This window comes from Stegodyphus dumicola, chromosome 8 (assembly GCF_044657685.1).
Source record: "Stegodyphus dumicola isolate Sdum_Otavi_A_Nest chromosome 8, ASM4465768v1".
NCBI classification, from domain to species: Eukaryota; Metazoa; Arthropoda; class Arachnida; order Araneae; family Eresidae; genus Stegodyphus; species Stegodyphus dumicola.
The window spans coordinates 121819438-121841645 of record NC_140775.1 but is presented as its reverse complement, the minus strand read 5'-3'; the positions used below and the strand labels follow the sequence as shown (position 1 = coordinate 121841645).

General features: G+C 32.5%; 1 protein-coding gene across 4 annotated transcripts in view; it reads right to left on the bottom strand.

Annotated features, from left to right (window-relative positions):
- Positions 1-16487: 16487 nt before the first annotated feature.
- The window catches only part of LOC118192943 (uncharacterized), a 56443-nt gene continuing 50722 nt past the window's right edge, over positions 16488-22208 (bottom strand). For all 4 annotated transcript variants that reach the window (XM_085822341.1, XM_085822342.1, XM_085822340.1 and 1 more), the window contains one exon: positions 16488-19559. In XM_085822341.1, the coding sequence (XP_085678467.1) occupies positions 19316-19559 (244 nt within the window). In that variant the 3' untranslated portion in view covers positions 16488-19315. The remainder of the gene's footprint in view (positions 19560-22208) is intronic.

Sequence of the window (22208 nt, the reverse complement as noted above, 5' to 3'; positions counted from 1 at the left end):
TACGAGCATATAGACCAATCTGCCCTAAGCGTCTGTACACGGTCTGCCTTGAAATTGTCGTACCAGTGGCTGAAGAGAGCTGACGACACAGGTCTGAGTCTGTGCTCCGCCTGTTTCTTTTGGCAGTAACTGCCAAATAACGGTCCTCATTCGGCGTTGTAACTCTGGGGCGACTTGTGCTGTAACGTCTACTCACATTACCATCATCTTGTAATCGTTGCCAAAGCCTGGAGATGACACTCTGGGCAATTCCTAGTTCGTCTGATACTTCCAGTTAGATACGCCCACATTCCAGACGGCCGATAATTCTACTACGTAAAAAATCGTCCAAATGTGTCCTTTGTGTCCTAACTATTCGGTTATTGCACTGAAATTTTTATAAAGCGCCTGCGAACAATTTTACTTCTTTGCCTGTATTCCTTATATATCACTCTCTTACACTATCGTCATTGTGACGTACCATCGGTGTCATCTGGTTACTTCCTGAAATTTGCTTATGATTCTTGAAGATGTGTGTAGTGATTTTACAGGTGATATATTTATTTTAGAGTTCGATTTCCGCGTGACTCCGAATTATCCTTAATTTATGGACATGAGTGTAAATGGCCATTAGGGGTAACATCCTTTTATTTGATCAGTGATTCGGAAGCAAAAGTAGCAAGGACAGAAAAGTGAGGACAGAGAACAATACTAACCTCTGGGGTGATAAAAACAATAACGTATTCTTTTAATCATACATATCCTTTAATTTTCTTCTTATTTAAAATACTGTCTGCTATATTGATTTCATAAATCTTTACATTTGAACAAAGTTAAAACTAGAACTCAAAAGAATTTCAGTTCTTAGACATTTGGGTTTATTTCTACCATAAGTATCAAAATAACAACACAATATAAAAATTCTTTCACTGAAAAAAGTTAGCACTGAATTCCAATAAATTTCATAAATGGAATCGTAAGCTAGGCTGACCTTTGGTCATATTAAGACTAGAGGTAAGACATTTCTAAATATTGCTAAAAAGTGGGAAGGCATAAGTCTATTCTAGCAGATGTATATTTTAGGTAGTTTAGATCTTTAATGATTTAATATTTCAACATTATGGGAAATATTGTAACGCTGAAGATGAGTAGACTTCTGAATTTTGTCTAATACTGTCAGTGTTCAATACCATCTCTGATGAAAGGGTTGTTTAAATATTATTCAGGATCACTCACTTGTTTTTATCTCCTTCCGTGGGTTTAAGGATTAAGCAGTGAAATTTAAAAATATTCTCTAACTATTTCTCATTTTTCAAATTCAACACCCCATGCCTCACCTTTCGTTCAATGAGAGGCATATCAATGAACTGTATGGACTGAAAATTCCTGGGTTTAACAAAGAGAAATGACTCGCCCATTTACGAGGCAAAAGTCAAAGATTTACGGTCTAATAGACTTCTAAAAGAAAGGAAAATTGAATTGTTTACTATTTCATATAGTTTCCTTGTATTTCAACATAATTTTAAAATCTTATAATTGGTAGCCCCTAAAAAAGTAATCTGAGAGATTTGTTTAAAAATAGCCCATAACCAGTATCTCCATTTTCTTATCATTATAAAACCTTTTGCCATGAAGTTTAGATTTGAGTTTAGAGAACAGATGACAGTCACTTGAAATTACTCCTGGACTATAAAAGGGATGATCCAATCTCTGGAAACATATATTTCTTGCTGCTGCTTCGCTAACGATAGCTGTACGGATTGAAGCAGTATTCCGGAAAAGAAAAGGTCTTCAACTCAACATTCTATGCCTTCTCTCTTTACTTTAATCGCGAAATTTATGTAAAAGATTTGCATAATATTCCTCATTCGTGATCGTGTTTCTTTCTTTTCAAATCGCGAAGATACCTTAATAGTTCGTTGTAAACATCGTGGCCGTAATATTTTTCAGTGCTGCAATTGCTGCAATATCACCTTTCTTGATGGTGCTTGAGTCGTTTTCTCCGATTTGTGAGTTCCTTATTTAATAGGGAATAATAATATAAAGCTATGGTTTCATATCATGTTACGATTGATTGTAAACATTCTTTGATTTCCTATGTAAAGCCGCTACAGTTACTTACAACAATCAGGTTTGCAGAATGTGCAAAGTAGTCGTTTTTAAGAAATCCAATTGTGTTGCTATATCCTTGGATTTTTAACATCCTGTCACTGAATAACTAAGATAAATTTTTTTCGCGTCAAATAAATATTGTTTGATAAGAGCAATGCTTTTTGACTTTAGTGTCTATAGTGGCTCACCTACCAAGTATCTTCTTTAATGAAACCTCGTACTATATGCTTTACTTCTATAGTGAAATAATGGGGCAATTGTCTGCCCCATTATTTCACTATAGAATATAAAGGAGAGAAAATAACACCATCCAAACGATGTTTTATCTCATAAAATTAATTAATAAAAAATGTAATTCTTAATAAAAAATTTAATGATTGCCCGACACTCAGTTTATATCACTGTAGAAAATCTGCAAAGCTTTTCACTTATATAACTATCACAGAAGAACTGAAATGGTTATGTTCACGAAACTTTCAGATTTATCCATTGAAAGCTGTTACTTCATCTGTAAAAGATAAATTTATTATCAGAAGACTTTTTTTAATAGAAGGACTGAAAATTATAGATCTTACTGCGTATATTCCAACATAAGAAGTAAAAATTCATTATAGTTCAAACTTTGAAAATTGTATTTTGTTCCTAGTTAATTAGTTTAGGTTAGAACAGTTCAGTTTTAAATTTTTTATAATCCTATTTCGTCTTGGGGTTTACCATCAAAAATTCCCCAAATCAGGAGCTCAGACGAATATCAATTACTCAAGAGTATGGTTAAATAAGTCTCTTGGCTGCAGCTTATATTGAATCCTGGCGAAGATTTCTTTCTGTTGACGAATTGTTCATCTCCTATGAGAGTCTGTTTCTAATCTGTTGTCAGCTATGTCTTAGAAATGCCTGCTAACGGTAAGTTGAAATTAGCATTAATTAAAATTAATTAATTAATAAAATTAGGAACGGTATATTACAGATGTATTTTGCTGTGAATTTTTAGGCTTTGTATTAGGTATTTATTTTTCGTTCATGCACTATAGTTACAATGTTATTTAACTTTGAGTATTGATAATGTAAATTATTTATTTTAGTGCAAGCATCAACTAGCACTTACACTCATGTAAGTAGACGTAACAATGTAAGATCTAAGTTTCTTTGCTATCATGAAGTTAGCGTGGTCTTACTAGGAAACTTTGTGGCCTCTCGCACAGGCGTGAATAATACCAACACAGAAGAAGAGTAAAATAAAGTCTTTATTTTTCATCCAATTCTTAACACAAATGCGCGTAGTTCGTGCACACAATAACGCCGAACAACTTGAATTTTGAACTTAAGAATAATTTAGCAATAAGTTCAAAGATAAATAATAGTGCTGTACTAACAATTCAGTTTAAGAACTATTTGGGGCATATAAGTTCCGTCAGACATTGACGCCACCCGTGGCTAATTTAGTTTAAGGCTAACTAGGCTGGCTCAACAACATACCCGGCGATTTAGTTATTAAATGGCCAAAAGGCGTATCAGCAACTCAGCGCAACAGCAACAAAGACAAAATATTAACGTACTGTGGCTAACGAAATCACGCTCTGAATAAACTACTAGTTTCGCCTGTTTTTATACTATTCATTTAAATTTGCATTCTGGCGGGTAAATGCGAGGGGAAAATGAGAGGTTCAGGAAAGATACCCAACATAGAAAAATTGTTATGCAAACTAAGGTAAACCCCACAACCATTATTACATTAACTACATTAAGGCTCACTTATAAGGTAGTTATTTTTTTAAACCATTAGGGCAAAACCTGCAAGGCCTGCCTGTCTAAGAGTAAATATACCTTAGTGCAGGACTATCTAAGAGAAAATAGCCCATATTCACATTATCCAGGGGTGATGAATCTAAGAAAATGTTCACGCATCCATTCCTTTCGCCGTAATGGGACCTAAGTGGCATTACCAGCGGCAAACTTACTTACTCGGCCAAACGGATGAGCCACCAACTGACAACAGTGAAATTGAAATCAAAGCTAAGAATTTCTAACGTAGCGCTAAACAATAGCATCGTTGCATCTAATGGGAGACGGAAGTGATAAATTTAATTATAGTTCTGCTTCACATCATAATCCTGACTACTCAGAAAAATTAGCGAGCAGAACAGGATCTTCTGCAGTCTTAACTCACTGAATGCTTGAAGTTTGTGTTTTTGGAAAGACTAAATCCATAATGATGATACGAAATTTTCCGTAAACTTCTAAAATCACATTATTTTCTTTTTACACACCATAAATAAAACTATTAAAAAAATACTTTTCTCAGAATCGTTAGAAACTCCAGTTACAAAAGAATCATTGCAACTCACCCAAAGTACAATTTCATGCTCCAAAGCGCTTTCCTGTGGCTCTGCTTCCCATTTCTTCCATTGCTAGCTTTTCTAATGAACAGCTTTTCAATTTATTACTTGAAGCCGAGAAAAACTGAAGTTTTTCAAGAAGAAAAGGTCAAAAAAATGCAATCGGGACATTTCAGATGGTAGTCAAAATGGAGAGAAACAGTTAATCATTAAAAATTTGAAATAAATAAATCAAGTAAATTTAAAAATATAAAAAGAAAAAGATTGCAAGTGACAATTGTACGATAAATGCTAACAAAAATTGTCAGTTAGATAAATTATAAATTAAATGTGCTTTAAATGGCATAAATTAAAAAAGTACCATTCGCTTACTGCATAGCATTAGAAACATCTATTAGTTATCTTAACACAGTGCCAAAAAAAGAATCTGCCCGTGATGTAAGACTTTAAGTGAAAATTGCACTTTTTTTAAATATGATAAATTTATGGCATTTGTAACTCGTATATATTAAAACTGAAAGATACTTTTATAATATACTGAAGCCTCGATTATTTGAAAAGTTGATTATACGAGACACGTAACGTGAAAATTTTATTTGATTTTATTTTTTATTTTCTTGCTTATTTATTTTTTAAATTAATTTTTTTCCAGCTTGGAAATGATGCGATTTTGACGCCCTGAAGCTCAAACTAGGCTTTTAATTGTATTTCCAGATCAAAAGAAGGCTTAAATAGAAAATATGTAATTTATTTTGTACAATGAACACATATATGTGGAAGCAGATGTGGTTTTATATATGAGTATTTAATGAATTTCAAATTACTAAGGAAAGATGTGAAAAAAAGACGACTGTGATCCCACGGTTTTGCTAATTCTACAAGAGTAATATGTCAAAACTAAACTAGTCATGCCTGTATAACATTTTATTTTAAAATGTTGTAATAACTACGGTTATTTACATTATTTTATTGCTCAGATTTAAATTGTAATTGAATGCTCAATCCGTTTTTGGGGTATTCGTAGAAAACAAAAGTAAAACATCTGTTGCCAATACTAGCATTTAAAATACTGTCTCTTAAAAACTTCAGCTATCTCAATTTTTCGATTGTGAAAACTGCTCCCGATTACAATTAGTTCGGATAATAAAGTTTTTGTTGTATACATATATTTATTGTTTTGTTTCTCCAAATGTCTTTGTTAGGCGTAAGTACTTCTTAATCAAAAGCAGACTTTAATGTTTACATTTGTCTTACCATGGAATGAATTTTTGACATATAGCGGGCAGGGTTATTGCAATCAGTTTTTTTAATTACATTTTAGGTGTAATTCGTATTTGATTTCTTTTTAATTTAATCTATTTATTTATTTATTTATTTTTTGCAGGAGATATTCATCCTTGAAGATTTAGTACACCATTTGTTTGAATCTAAGATACCTCTTAGAATGGAATTCAATCCAGCTACCAGTTATAGTTTGGGAGGTTTACTGGCTTCATTAAAACGTTTTTAGTCCTAAAACTTTCTAGGCATAGTTTGCAATTGTACGTTAACTTATTATTCGTTGAAAATGTATTGTCATACTGCTAGTTCTTAAAATTGTTTACATGTATTAAAAATATTTCAAATTTAAGGAATTTTTTGTGCGATTTTTAGCTTCTGAAATAATAAAACTGAATAAGAACATTAATAACGTGTTTCTAACCCAAAATCTATAAATTATTTGCGTGGTAATCTTTTTGGCTTATCAGTTGTAATAAAATTATAGATGAAAGAACGTTACACCCTTGTAAATCACAAAAGAGTTCTATTGAATTGTATTTAAGGAAAAATACAATCTCGAATTAATCGAATTTATTTATTAACCGGACCCTCAAGACAGGTTGGAAAGGAAGTGAAAAAGAGCAAATTTTAAAATTAAATACTTGGTTTAGTTTCCGCCTCATGGGAGTCAAACATTCATGTTTTATTTATTATAATAAGTATATCATTTTCCTAAATAAATTATAGAGACCGGTGAAAAGGTATGAAAAGTTCGAGTTCGAATTTTGTACAAAATATTTTGTTTAAAATTTTAAAATGTAGAAACACGACTCTTTGCTTCATTTAAAGCATTGTCACTGGAGTACACTGCGCAAAAGAAAAAAAAAAGGGGGGGACAGTTCTAAATCTCTCGTTCTACTGGGCCGATTGACGAAATTCAAATCGTATTTTCCATGTCTCGAAAGCACGGCTTAGGATATATATCAGGTTTATATATAGCTTTCCGGAAAAAAAGTCATTGTTCATATTTTCAAATAATTTTCAACAAAGTGCGTAAACCACATTTTCGTTGTTATCGCTTATAATAAATACGCCAAATTTCAAAACACGCCAAAATGTAAATTCACGTATATATTAGGAAATTTTGAATAAAAAACTTTAATTTTTTGCAGGTATGCTTAGCAATATATCTACTTTAAGAAGATGGCAAAACTTTTATAGGTTATAATATTGACCTTTACGAAACATACCATATAGTGTTATTCCAACCTGCTCTACCTAATATAACTTCTGCTGACAGACAGAACTACAAATGCATTTTTCTTTTAAAATGTCGCATGTAAACAATCTGCGGATTGAAGGATATATTTTCGTGCTTTCGAAAGAGAAATAAATTTATTCTATAATTCAAAAATTTTGTGAAATGCATGATATTAAAATTCCTAGGTGAAAAATAAGCAGCATTATTAATGGAAAAGAGAAAACCTTTTATCATTACCTGTATATGGAAAGAAGACTCCAAGTAAATACCCCAAAACGGTACGTACTGTTTATAATGTTTCCAAAGTGAAAGAGTTAGTAAAAAGAGAAATTGCAAAGTTTTTAAATACGTCAGTAGCAACAATAAATAAAATAGTAAACCAAGATTTACAAGTTAAAAAAACTAAAAATTGTTATGTTCAGTTTTTGACGACGCAGAACAATTTGTAGAACCTTCCATGGAAACTATTTAGCAGGAGATAAATAGAAATACATCGTGAGCCTTGATGAATCATGGAAAAATGCTATTTCTTGTAGAAAACGAAGAGAAAAAAATTTACAAACCTAGTTCCATTAATGCAAAGAAAGTTTCACTTAGGGGCTTATGATTGTCACCGGATTCTCTTACGACAGGAAATTAAAAATAAGAAGAGTAGAAAAAAAAGTCAAAATCAGTTCAACGCACCACTATCAGAGAACATTTTACGTTAAATATTCGGAGAAGAAATTCTATTTCTTTTCCCCAGTAACTTTCAAAGAGTAAATTTCATCAAGACAAAGAAAACAGTCATACTTCAAATCGTACCACTTTATTCCTTAAAAAAATGAAGACTGATACAGGCATTATGTATATATAATATTTGATCTGATAGCCTTTTCTATATCAGATCTTTACTTGACTTGACGTTTCACCTATTAACTATTGCCCCTTTGATCTTTTGAAAAGAGCTCTTTCTAAGCACAATTAAACTCCGATTGATGGACTCTGTAAAGCAGTGGAAGAGGAAGAGAAATCAATACTCCCGGAAATTTTACGAAATATCCTTCTGTCAAGGAAAGGGCAATGCATGCGTCCAGAGAAAAGGCTATCAGATCAAACAAGTAAAAAAGTATATTCTGTATTTTGAACCTTAATTAAACGTCCCCGAATTCGTTCTAAAAATATGTAAACACTCTATGTATTTTTCAAACTCTTCCTAAATCAAAGTAACTGGAAAAAATTATTTCGAGAGTAAACATAGATAATCATTCAGCGTGGAATTTATTCTCTTCAGAAAACTAAGAAGAACCAAACCCCGTTTTAATTTTAAATTAAATTCATAATTAATTACGTTTTAGCTCAAAAAATTTAAGGAAAAATCATAATGCATTCTTAGATCATCAAAATTAATCTGAGTTTTTGTGTTAAAATGTTTAACAGCTTCCTTTCTCCGAAGTTTTCAATCATTTTCAGGAATTGGAATTTCCTTTCTTTAGCCTTTTTTTAATTTATATTTATTATTGAGATAAAACAAGGCCAAAAGTAAAATTTCTTCTCTTACTTTTTGTATACTTGACCAAAACAAAGGATAATCTATTTGTCCGTATATTTTCATTATTCATAAGTTCCATGTTTAATATCGATAACTGATGTTCTCTCGGACAATTCAGAACAGTTAGTTCGGCCTTCTGTGAATAATTTCTTGCTGTTAGATGAAACCTAAGTCCAAACCCAAGAGAGTTTATTGAGCTTTTCACCTCTGAGATACCGCCGTTGAATGACTAAAAATACTTGGCTGCGAAACGGCGTTGCGTCCTGATAGCCTATCTGTTCTCGCGATATAAATTTCAAATATTATTATTCCCCCTGATTAAAAGACCGTTTTATACGGCATATTATCTACTGAAACTAGCGCGTGTGTTGAATATATAATTATCTGCTCGCACCGAAGCATTACGAATGCGAGAAACAATACTGTCGTTCTTCAACAAAGTAACATGCTATTGTTATGTTGGAGGGTAGGAGTTTTCTTTTCAATTACTAGGGATTTTTTATTTGCAAATACCCCTGGCGGTTACAGTGCTTATTAGAATTTTCTGTAGCCAAACCGGAGTGGGATTTTCATCGAAAGGGTTCAGACGTAAAGGATTTTTTTTCTTTTTAATGTAATAAAAGCAATTAATGCGTAATATACTATGCTAAAAGTGTGAAATATCGCAAGGGGAGTTGCAATAAATAAATATTTAATTAAAAAAATTTATCTAATCTATTTCTCAATTTGCTCATTGTTAATAATTTCAAAATTACGGCAACACTCCGAATGAAAATTATCGTGTTTTCCTTTTCGTTCAAATCGAAATGCTGGGAATATGTATACTTTTAGGAATTATTTCTTGTTCCTCTTGAAAATATAAAGTCTCAGAATGTGTAGTGGAGAAGCGGCCGGGATCATGAGATTGTGTTATTAACAGCAAACTAGCCTCTTTGATTAAAAAAAAACTTCAAAATGTGATTGTTTTGTAATAGTTTCTGTTATTTATCATAATCTAGCCTTTTCTCCGGTCTAGACGCCGACCAGTGATTTAGTGATTAAAACCCCTAAACTTCTAATAGCTTTATTTGGTTTCAAATCTTGGTGAATTTACTGGTTGCATAGGCGCTTTCATTTTTTACTTTAAAAGGTTCTTAACAAAGACATCCGTCCCCTTGAACAGTCCAACAGCACGCATTCTAGAAAGAATCAAAACGACGTTTCTATCAATATTTTTAAATCCTTCGTAAATTTGATTTTTTTCTGGGGGGGGGGCTTGATAGCACATTATTTTAAACGCTTATATGAATTTGGAATATTGATTGTATGTATTTATATAGTTTATACGCACAGCTCGAAATGATTGCCCGACTAATCTTTCTGAGTCTCATGACTACATAATTCAATAACGACGAGTTAAAGGCCGAATCCCCGAATGAATGTACACTAGGGGTCGAATGAATTCATGAATGACCACATATAATACTATTTACAAACGATTACATGCTTATAATACTGTACATCTCGACAGCCAGGAAAATGTTTAATTCCGCATGCAGAAAAATCTATATTTTGCCCTAGTATGACCAGGTAATTTGCCCTTGTATTGTTTTCGGAATGTAGCTTCAAATAGTTGTGGGATCTGGACGATACTCGATTAGTCTATGTAAGCTGTCCCGGTGTCCGGACCTGCTTTCACTTGTCACCTGTACATCTCGACAACATGTAGCCAAGGCACCAAATTACATTAAAGTTTTAAACCAAAGGTTAAGCTGCTAGGAAAAGGTATGAGTTAAATGATTTTAATGCAAGTACTGTCACTGATTTTTGAGTGTCAGCGCATTTATGGTATAGTGGTTTTTCTCATTTACTTCACTTAATCACAAGAAGTCGACGAATTTCATCGTGGCAAGAAGTTATGTTATGTTATGTAGAAGTGAGGGGGCCACCTAATTTTTACCCTAACGTGGCAAGAAGTGCAAGGTAGCACTGTTGTTGCCTTAAGCGCCATTTAGATGAAAGTACGGTTTTGTCTAGCATCATCCCAATTTTGCTGGCGAGCATCACGACGGGGATTCCAGAGTCTCCTATCCTTCATCCTTTACCACCAATCTTCTCAAAACGATTTTCGGTTCGCCGTATATTTTGAGTGCCGCAAAGTTGCATAGAGCCTATACACTTACCAGCATCATACCTTCTGCGGGAGTCATACCCCAGCCTAACGATACAGTAGCCAGGAGCACTAGCCACTATACAGACCAGGGAGGCTCAGTGCAATTATAAATTTTTAAGAGCGATTTCAGTGCTGTTTAATTAAAATTTAAAATATGAATACTTATTATTTAGATACTAGTTCTTATGACCTTTTCTGAACTGTAAGTCATCATTTTCTTTCAAAGCAGTTTCGTAAATTTTCTAAGGATTCTGATTTTCATAGCGCTTTAGCCGCTCTCCACTTACCACACAGTTCATTAACACCGGGAGGGTTTTACTTGCATAGGGCTCCTTTCAGTAGGCCAAAGGTACAACAGTTTATAGATGAAATCTTAGGAGACTTCTAAGGAATATATTGAAAGCATCTGTTTATTATATCTAAAGCAATCTTAATTTTTTCAAGGAATGCAAACCTAGATTTCGAAGTACGATTGGCAGCTTTGCTCTGATGCAGTTTTAGGCTTCGAAAGTCGTTAAGATTAAAAAATACAATTTTTCTGTAAATATTGGACTTTAAATGCCCATAAAATAACGGACATAAAACATTTTTCTAATGCTATGATGAATCTATTTACACATCCGCCCCCACTTTTCTTACTTTTATTTTCTCACTGTAGAGGAAATCTGCAAAAATCATAAAGACCTTATGGAATCTTTCTTTGCATTGCCGGAACATAGTTTGTAAATCTCTTCCTCCTAGTTTCCCGTAATAAATAAATAGCCTTGTAAGGATTATGTTAATTTTATTAACAGTTAAATTTTAAGTTAAAGTTCCTTTCCTGTCAAATTCTTAACTTCAACTTACTACTTCCGGCCAGAACGTAGTTTTGGAATTTGCTGAATATTTAATGAGAAGGAGCGGTATTTAAACCACGAAGTTACTTACCGAGACAGAGAGAGAAACAGAGTTTCTGAACTACGCGCGTCTGCCTTTTTGGCCACTCTCTCTCTCTCAAAGCTGTTATACGCTCGGCCGTACTCAGGCCCTTGCTAAGCTTCGTGGTAAAATAGGTTAAGGGGCCAACTCTCATTGTACCTTGATAGCTTTGGCTATACTTAGTTAGTTAATCTTAGTTTTAGTTTAATTCTTAGACTTTTAAGTTCAAGTCCAAAGTGCGGACTTTATTTGTTCACTCCCAGGCGGAGTTTTGTTATATCTTATAGAAATAACAAAGGGTTATTTACCCTTCTCTCTTGTTGTTTCCTGTCTTCGAACTCTAGCGATTATTCGCTTATCAGTTCCTAGGTTCCTCACTTCCAACATTAACTTAGAATTTCAAGTGAGGGACCTTACAGCCTTTTTGTTTACTTGCTTGTTACAGTGTTTTAGATAAAACTATGCTTCATCAAAGATCGCAATATACTTTCATTTATCTCCTCATATACTATGCTCTTATAGGGGCTTTACAACATTTTCTGCCTTCAGTCACATACCCAGCAAAAGCAGGCAAACAGTTATTTAGCTTCTTCGATCTGTTAAGCTACGTTTATTATTTTATTTACTGTTTCTACAGATGTATTTAAAGACTTTGCAACTGAAGTCACAGCCGGCGGACTTTTCAGTAGAACTTCAACTTTAAATATTTATTCTTCCTTCATTTGCATTTAACCGCGCTTCTAAAAACACGTTCTGGCAGGAAATTGTAAGCTGAAATTAAGAAGGGACGAGAAAGTGGCTTGACATGGGATAAACCTTACAACCTCTATGTTTCTAGCTTGATTGATGTTATAGCGATTGTGAAGAATATATTCAATATCTTCGTCTGAAAGTTTTCCTACCAATTTTCCCTTCGTATGCTTCATACCGAAAAAAATGCACAAAAAATGATGCTTTTCTGAAAAAAAAAAAAAAAAAAAAGGTAACGACAGAAAACATTCGATGGAAAATATTTCTTTAATTAAGTACAACATACGAAAGTCTTTCTTTTTAAATAGATTTTCTTCACGTTGCATCTTCCATTCCAATACCATTCATTCAATTGCAAATTCGTAATGAATTTGCATGCTATCCGATTATGAAGTAATAAATATACTAGAATGCAATTAGAATTTTCTGAAATCCTTAAATCTATTTGGAAAACTGAATAAAATGTTAATTATTGTTCCATATTTTGATGCATTTGTATTAATTGTCTCATAATGTTCTGTAAAGAAAATTAAGATGGTCTTTCAGTTTAATTTCTGATGTCGTCACTCTTTCATTAATTAACTGCTTTAATCTGAAAGCCGCATTTCCAGTTTATTTCAGTCAGTCATTTTATCTAGTAAAAAAAAAACAATCCAATAAATTTTCACTTCCAAAACCATCGTGAAAAGAAAAAAGAAAAAAAGAAAAATAATAATAATGCAAATAATGCCATTTAGAGACAGAAAATGCAGCCAGAAAAAATATATTTGTAGATAGGATGGGTTTCCATTGATAGAGCGGTAGCTCGACCCGGTGAACGAGTTGGCTACATGAGAATTTTTTTTTTTCCTAATGCACATCGTGGCTGAGAGCCAGTTCCTGAAAAAGTGCTTCACGAATGCATCCCTCACTTAGGCTCACTCAATATTATATAGTTACCGATTACTACCGATCAAAAAAGCCAGATTTCGAACTGAAATATTATACAGCTTGACATGTCTCTTCCTAACTAACTAATCAGTATTCAAAAGATTAACTGCACGCTGTACCTAAAAATGTTAATGAAACTTTAAGAAGACGTATAAACTGAAATAAAGAACGAGATTTAATTTTTACTGAAAAATTTTTTAACAAATTAAAGGAAAATAATTTTACAATTTGAAAAATAAACAATTTTTATTACGGGTAACCTCATGCAATTTCTTGTATTACCTTTTTTAATCAGTTTTACCCTATATTTTTCATAAAAAGCTACCAATACTGTTCCATAAAAGAGATTCATTATTGATCTTTATTAGTTATTGCATTAGTTTAAAATTACGTTCACTGTTATCTGTAGCATTAATTATCTATTCATTTTTAGTTTTTGAATGCTTAAGTTTCCTTCTTGCATTTTTAGAAAAAAATTATTAATTAAAAAATATGAGATAAAACAAGCCATTTCGTCTTGCATTTAAAATTCGTTATGATATCGAATATATATATGAATATATATATATATATATATATATATATATATATATGAATCGTTATTCATTTAAAGCTCTTAAAACCTGGAAAAGAAAACATGTCTACTATGTTATTATCAAGAGATGATTTGTAGGTGCTTTATATTTATTACTAGCGGAAGTACCGGATGCCAGTTAAGTTAGATTGAGAGTAATGTATCAAACAACAGATACCGCTGTAGTCCTTCTCTAATAATGATGGAAAAAGTACGATTCATAGTCAGACATTTTTCAGTCGGATGAGATATGAGACCCAAATAAAACATTTCCATAGAAAAATAAATTAATTCTCTATCATTATATCAGCAACGATGGCACGCAGTTTTGAATGATTTTTGTCTTTCTAATCAAACGGTCGTCAAAGCTCAAGTTTCATCCAATATGTAACCTATATTCAATTTTTGTAGATTAAATGTGGCAAAAAATTGATCATAATTGATCAAAAATTAATAACGCGAACAACACACGTTCTTTTTTATATACATAGATTTCGTAAAACTTAGCAATTTTTCCTTAATAGACTCTACGATTTGTGGCAATACTTTTCGAAATAAAACATTTTTATCTCCAACGCGTGAGACTGTTAGCACTTGGAAAAATGAATGCGAAAATTAACGATTTCAGAGGTTTTAATAAGTCGGCTTTTAAAAGTCGTACGAAAACGGGAACAGTCAAATGACTTCCCACGAATTTTTGGAATCGAGAGTAATGAATTTAATGTTTGGCAATGCTAATTTTTATTTCATTGTAAAACGTAGAAATTTTTTATTAACAAACTCTACGATTTGAAAGCGAGCAGTGGCAACACTTCTCGAAATAAAGCAGATTTTTAACTCCAGCGTTCGAGACTGTTGCCATTCGGAAAAATGAGGGCGAAAATGAGCGTTTTCAGAGTTTTAATTAATATCTCTGATTTTAGCTTTTTAGTCCAAAGAGGCAATTTGCCCTGAAGGACCATTATTTTCGATTTCGACATTTTGCGTTAAAAACTTTAAAAGGCTGCATTACTTTTCAAATTGTTGCCATCAAACATTAGAGCCTTGTATTATATTCAAAAAAATTAAATAATGAAGAATCTGCATAAATGTATGTATGTTTCTCGCATTGTGTTAAAACAAGGTGATCTAGAACCATCCAATTTTGCATAATGTACGTTTCCACCCGAATATGAGCATCTGGAAGCCCAAATTTGGAATTTGTTTTATTATCTATTTCATATTTTGTAAAACTTTAACGAATTTTTGATTAACAAACTCAACGATTTAAGAGAGAGTAATGGCAACACTCTACGGGGGGGGGAAGAATCTTTTTATCTCCAGCGCGCGGAACTGTGTATCGGAAGATTGCTCATTTAAAAATTATTTTGCGATGATTTTTAAAGCTAAAGATATGCTCATTTAAAAATTATTTTGCGATATTGCTATTGAACTGAATTTTATGTTTTAAGTGCGAAGAACATGATATTTAATAAATAAAGGTAACACACAAAAACGTTAAAAAAAAACCTTTGACCGTAATTTAAAACCTTTCAAAAAATTGTTTTTTTTTTTTTTTTTTTTTTTAACTAAACATCAATCTTTTCCAGAACTCAGAAAAAAAAATGGTAGAAAGTTTGGTGATGATAGTTATAGTAGTGACTGAGTTAATCGCGAACAAACACACCAAACAGACATTCTTCTTTATATAGTATATCTAGATACTTTCTGCGACGATGTTTTAAATTTGTAATGTTCAGTAACCGCATTATTTTCGAAGACGATGTTTTATACGACGATGTTTCTTGCTTTCTTTTCTTCCACAATATTTTGTAGGACGATGTTTCCGCCTTGCGTTGTTTTCTCCGCGACGTTTTTCATCTGCTATGTTTTTTCCTGTAACCGAGCGTCTTGTAAGTATGGCCTATATGAAAGGTTCACATGCAGAAAATATTAAAGAAAGAAAATCAGCTTCTTTGAATGTAGGAAAATTATTCATCTCAGTCAACAGTGCGTGACGTCATCTTTTATTTTCATCTTCCTTTCTATTGGCATAAATTTACATTCAATTTATTTAAATTTCTATCTTATTTAAAAATCTAATCTGATCAGTATTTAAAATCACTAAGCCATTCATTAACAGTGAAAAATCTAAATTTTATTCTTCAGGATATGTAACTGTTAGCAACTGTAAGATAATTTTAAAAGGAAAAAAACCGATTTTTGAAAAACAGTCAAAATTTAATAAATTACTTTACAATTTTTTTCATTTGGAAGAGTATATTTTGGTTTAGGAAATAGTGTAAAGATTAAAGTTTTGCAACATTTAACTTGATCATTATTAAATGTACGTGGGAATAATAATAAGAGTAATAAACTTATATAAAATTTTGAAAATTTTCAGGTGGAATCTTATATTATCATCTCAAATTTGTATGTGGAAAATATTTGAGGAAAACTGCAACTGTAGAAGCAGATCAAAAATTAAGATGAACGTTCAAGCCAAAGGAAGAGTGAAACCTGTAATAACTGCCACGTTATTACACGTCAAAAGCGGATAAAAAAATTTTCACATTATTACATGGTTTCATTCTTCTCTTCGACTCAGAAAATTTTCTTCGAATGATTTTATTCAACTTCTTAAATAAAAACCATGAAGCAACATCTTCTAAAGTCCTCAATTAAATAGAATATGACCACAATAATTATTATACAACACATTTATTTAACAATTATATACATAATTTACTATATTAAATAATGTCGAATACGACCATTTTTTCGATATGCCATTTTACATTTTTTCCTTCTTCACAATAGTTTCTTTCAATACTGAGAATACTGAAATGGCAAATTTTTTATATTCATGACAGAGATAACTTCAAAATTAAGGACAGGAAACAGAATAAAAATATACAAGCTCTGTTCATCCCCTGTTTAATAGATTCCTTAAAAAGACTTTAATTGGAAACTTTCATTTACTAGAAATATTTTAAAGCATTGAGGGTAAAGAACAAAAAGTGGAATTTTCAAAATTTATACTTGTTCAGTTTTACAAAGTTTCTTAATTAATACGTACTTTGACTGAAGAATGGCAAAAAACTGTTTCATTTTACTTAACTCATTTGTTTGGCTTGGAAATGTTTTTGGCAATCTGCCAAACAATTCCTTTGTTGTGACTAGCATTATTATTATTACTAGAATTATTATCCTTATTTAGCACAGATTAAAGTATTAATCTTTATATTGAAAATTTTTAGTAATTTTACTAAAATTATTTTATTATTTATTTTATTAATTACTTTATGAATTTTTTTTTTATTTCTATTAATTGTTCTCATCCGACGCAAGATTATCTTTAGCCCTAAGTAAAAAAAAAAAAAAATCAAGCGCAGTTATAAATGAAGTTTGTAGTAAAGTAAACCCTCTCCTCGTGATCATTCCTAAGAACAATTCTAAACAGTCCCTCTCTAAATCAACCGCTTCCACCGAAGACCAAATAGGAAACTTTCTCGTGTATACCGTCTTCTATAAATGCCACCTTTGAAAATGACTAAAGTTTCTGAGAACAAAAACATCAGTATCGAATATTTAACTCTCTAAAGCGAAGACTTCCACAGCAAATCAAAATCGTCTGAAGTTATGAGTTGTCGTCTCAAAGAGAGTTCACAGTCTACAGTCTATTAGAACGCTCGAGACGATGATTCTCGAGATTCCTGATGCTCGAGATTCCTGATGATTTTAGTCTTCTCCGTAGGTGATCGCCTTAGAGAATATAATTATAGGTGATATTCAATATCATTATTTAATTATGTTTTCAGAAATGCTGGTTCTTTCGGAGGTAACCGTCTTAAGAGAATATTTATCAACGGTTTTACGGCTTAGTTATTTATAATAATCAGATAATATTAAATGTTAAATGAAATAATTCTTAGCTAGATTTTAAAAAAATAGAAGATTTAACGATTTATTTTTTCTGTGAGTTATACAGGTGCTCACATTATCTTGGTGCCCTTAGATTATGGCTAGATTTATAAAAGTTAAATCTGATTAACAAGTATCTATCTAAATTAGCATTTGAATTTTCGATATAAACGCATACTATTAAATGATACTGGGAAAGTGAATGTGGTATATTCCATATGTTTGCCTTTTAGACGAATACCACATGAAAGCGTATACAAAGCGCTGAACAAAGATGAGCGCTTTGATTGTTTCTGTACAACTTAGAAAACGACAGTAAAAATGTCATCGTAAAGAAACACGGCTAATCCATGTTTCCTAAAATAAATAAAGAGCAGAGGCATATGGATTCGGTATAAAATTAAAAAAAAAAAGAAAGAAGGAAAAAAGGGGAAAGAAAAGAGAGAGAGAATATAACAGAACTTAAATAGCTTGGATTTTATGTATATTCAAATATTCAAGGACGATTAATAAAGTCCTTCGCCACCCTCAAATCTATGAATTTCCGTTTAATTTTATATTTTAAACCGGAAAGCTTTCATTCATTTGTGGTATATTATTTTTATGACAACGATATTTTAAAACAATGATTGAAAAAATTATTAACTGAAGCAATCGTTCTTAAACAATGATGATTTGTAGTATATCGATCGAAGATGAACAGATCATTCCAAAAAACAATAAACATGTAAACATTTTTTAAAATTGGGATAAATAAGTATAACCCCCAAAACAAAAATAAATACAAAAGGGGGTTATTTTTCTGGCAGGATATAAGTATTTAGCTTAATTTGTCACCGACTGAAGGTGTACCAAATCGACAATAACGATCATAGTTACAAAAGTTCTGAAGATGATTTACTTCCGCGCAAGAAAGTCATCATATGTCATATAAATGGTCATTCTGAAATCTGCTGCATGCCATATAAATAGTTATCCCAAAAAGTCTTCAATAATCATATTGTATTCAACAACAATTTTCGGGAAATCCGAACCAGCGTTAACTTTTCTTAGAAAGCAGCTTTTATAAATTTAGGTAAAAAGAAGAATATTTTTCCCTCAGATAAAAAAATGTAGCTTCTAATTTGACACTATGGATAGCTTATACAATAAAAAAGGACACAGAGAAACGACCTCTCCATCTTCAAAGGAAAAGATAACGGATTTTAGCTTCGCATAAAAATCAAAATACAGATAGGAGACATGCATAAGTAAAATTCTTAGAAAAGTTGAGGATGGTTGTAGGTTACCAAAACGTTTTGCTGAATGGGACCTTAACTGAGATTAGAACCTTAATTGTCGATATGGTGAAGCGAAGCTGTTCCGTCGAAAAATTTGAACTATATATTTATCCATCCTCTGTTTATGAATTTCTTTCTTTAGAATTGTATTTCCTGGAAACTATATTCCGTGATACACATTTGTTGGATTTTATAGATTTTTTGAATACTCAATGAACTTTGGGGTCATCCTATATAAAAAAGTTAGGTTTCCTTCTCTTAACGTTGTGAAATTAACTCTGCCTCGAAATAATTAATTTGCATTAAGTGAAGTAGCATCTAGGTCTTCGTCAAAGAGGGTTCGGCAAAAGTTCCATGTAAAGTGCAGCGACGAGAGTCGCTGTCGTGAGCAGGATAGAGAATCCGGTGGATAGACTTGGGGCTCCATTGCAGGTGTAGATCCAATGGTTCCGGCAGAGGAATCCTCGGTCATGGGGAATGACATCTACCGCAGACTGAATATCCACTTCTCTAGTATCGTAGCAGTGGATGCGAACCGCGTTCTGGAGGCAACGACGGTAGTTCCATGTGGCACTGTAGGGAAAAAAATATCGTTATAAAAGGAGAGCAAACCACTTTTTTCTTGATATTTAAGGCTCGGGAAGGCGTACACAAAAAATTACTACATATACCATTACTAGTTGATACCCTGCCGCTTTGATAGGCACACTATCTATTTGAATTTGAACCTAGACTTCTTATATGGGCGAAATGCCTAATTTCGAATTGATAATTAATGTAAATTATTTAAATTTAAATCTGGAAATATAGTGCCAGTCAGTGAATCTGTCATACACAGATTTCCACATCACCCATGAGGTACTGTGTATTGGGATGAGCCCCCATTATTTAACGTGGTGGGATCCCCAGTAGGCCTACACCACGAAAAATTGCCAACATAAAACTAAGGTTTATACATATGTAACTGTTATTATAAGTTTCATGAAAATAAAATCTTTGTTATCAAATTTTTTAATCAATTACAATTATTTGTCCCTGATTTTTCATTTATTGCAATTTTTATAAATAACAAGATTTTTATTTTACGTCACAATAATTTATTTCTCTTAATAATAACATTTATTTTCATGAAACTTATAATAACAGTTAAATATAAATGTTATTATTAACCTTATCATTTAAATGTTGCTTGTATTCATTGGACAGATGCAAGTTTTTTACCAGTTTAATAATTTTAAAGAAAAATGCATTCATTCGCAATATTGTAGTTCATATCCAGTTTTGGCAAGAATAAAAGAACATTCTGAACTTGGATTTGAAATCCAAATATATGAGAAACTTCTGTTGTATAACAAAAATCCATTTTGGACAGGATTTACGTAAAATCCGTTCTTAGTGCGCGTATACATCGTGAAATGAGTAACTGTGCAAAATTTCAAGTCAATCGGATATATATTTTCGGAGATCTTGTAATGAGTCAATGGTATTTCGCTTATATATGTATATGTATATATATATATATATATAGGGTGATCGGGATAAATTTGACATATTTATAATTGATTATATTTTTCCATAGGTTGGAGGTATTGACACACACTACTCGTCATTTAAAAGTTTGGACCCTTCTTCATTCATATACAAGTTGTCAGAAAGGATGGATGACTGGAATTCACCTGAACCATAGAAGAGAATAACTTGCATCATGATGATTCGTGCCGGCCATCAAAATAAGGATATTATGACTGCTGCCCAATGCTCCCTGAACACAGTGAAAACAATCAGGCATGAACTAGAGACTTGCAATGGTGACTACGAGGATGTAGCAAGCAGAAAGATCGACAGTAGACGATCTGATTGCGTTCGTACAGCAGAATTCCTCGCAAATCTGCAGGAACAGGTGTTGAAGAACCCTGGCATTGGAATTCGGGCCTGTAGTCAAGCCCTGGATAACAAGGGTAGCCAGAGGTAGGTCGTATGTATGGCAGCAGGATTCGTTTCCTTGTCACACCTCTGGGAAAAGTCAAAAATGTTTGTCTGAAAATTTCTACGACTTCACCAGTCCAAATGTTTGGGAAAAAGACACCAATTGCACTTCCAGTAATACAAAAGCCCAGTTAATGGATAAAATTAAAACAGTTTTTGAGGCCCTTCCCAGGGAGACTGTAGCATCAGCTTGTTTGAGGTTTCGAAGCAGGATTGAAGCTGTGATCGATGCTAATGGTGGTTATTTTGAGTGAATCTTCTTGGTAGTATTGTAGTTTACTCTGCCTGTAATTTGTTTTGTCAATTCATTAAATTTAATAGATACAAAGCGGATTTTCGTTTTCCTTAAGAAACTGTCAAATTTATCGCGAACACCCAGTATATAGGTTGCCATGATCTTCCTTTTCCCATAAGCTTAAACTACATAAGGAAAACTGAACATATTCTTTTTTTACACCATGAAATACGTGCAATGTTTTCAGTTTATACACAAAATTCTAGTCTCGAAAAAATTGAAGGATCGAAGAACGAAAAGAGTAGAATTCAGCTCTTTGCAAGTGTTTCTAGAGCGAAAAACGTAAAAACTTGATCTACAGCAAAGCCTTGTTCTGCCATTCGGCAAAACATAAGATCTGTTTTTCTTTTTGAGTGTGTGTGCTGCTACTGTAGGAAACAAAAGTCCTTTAATTTATCCTCTCCCTTGTCTTCACTTCTCATTCGGCAAATATTTAATCAAAATAAAAGATGAATTTCCCAAATTTAATTGATTAAAAAGCTCAGCTATTTAGGAGTAATAAACATACTTCTTGATAATTATATCTATATGTGCAATAATTTAACAAGGTTTCAATCAGTGCTTACAGACTGCAATCAAAGAACATCTACTACATTATTGCTTCATGGGTAGGGGCACTCGAGAAGAAAATAGTGATTCAAATTTAGGAAAACTGAATGAAATCTGCAGAGACGCCGTGATTACTGCGATTATGTTTAACATGACCACCACCGAAATGACATGAATCATTTACCGCTGTTGAATATACCACGTTCCTGAAACGCAGTGATTAGGCACATCATTTTAAGCAACATTAACCTCAATCTCTGCATTTACATAACAATCAATAGCAGTGCAAATCAGATTTTGGTTCAGTGCGAGGAAACGTGTTTGGTGTTTCAGAAAGCGATAAATCAAGACCGAGAGACAGAGAGCCGGGGGTCATTTCCTACTTACCGGAG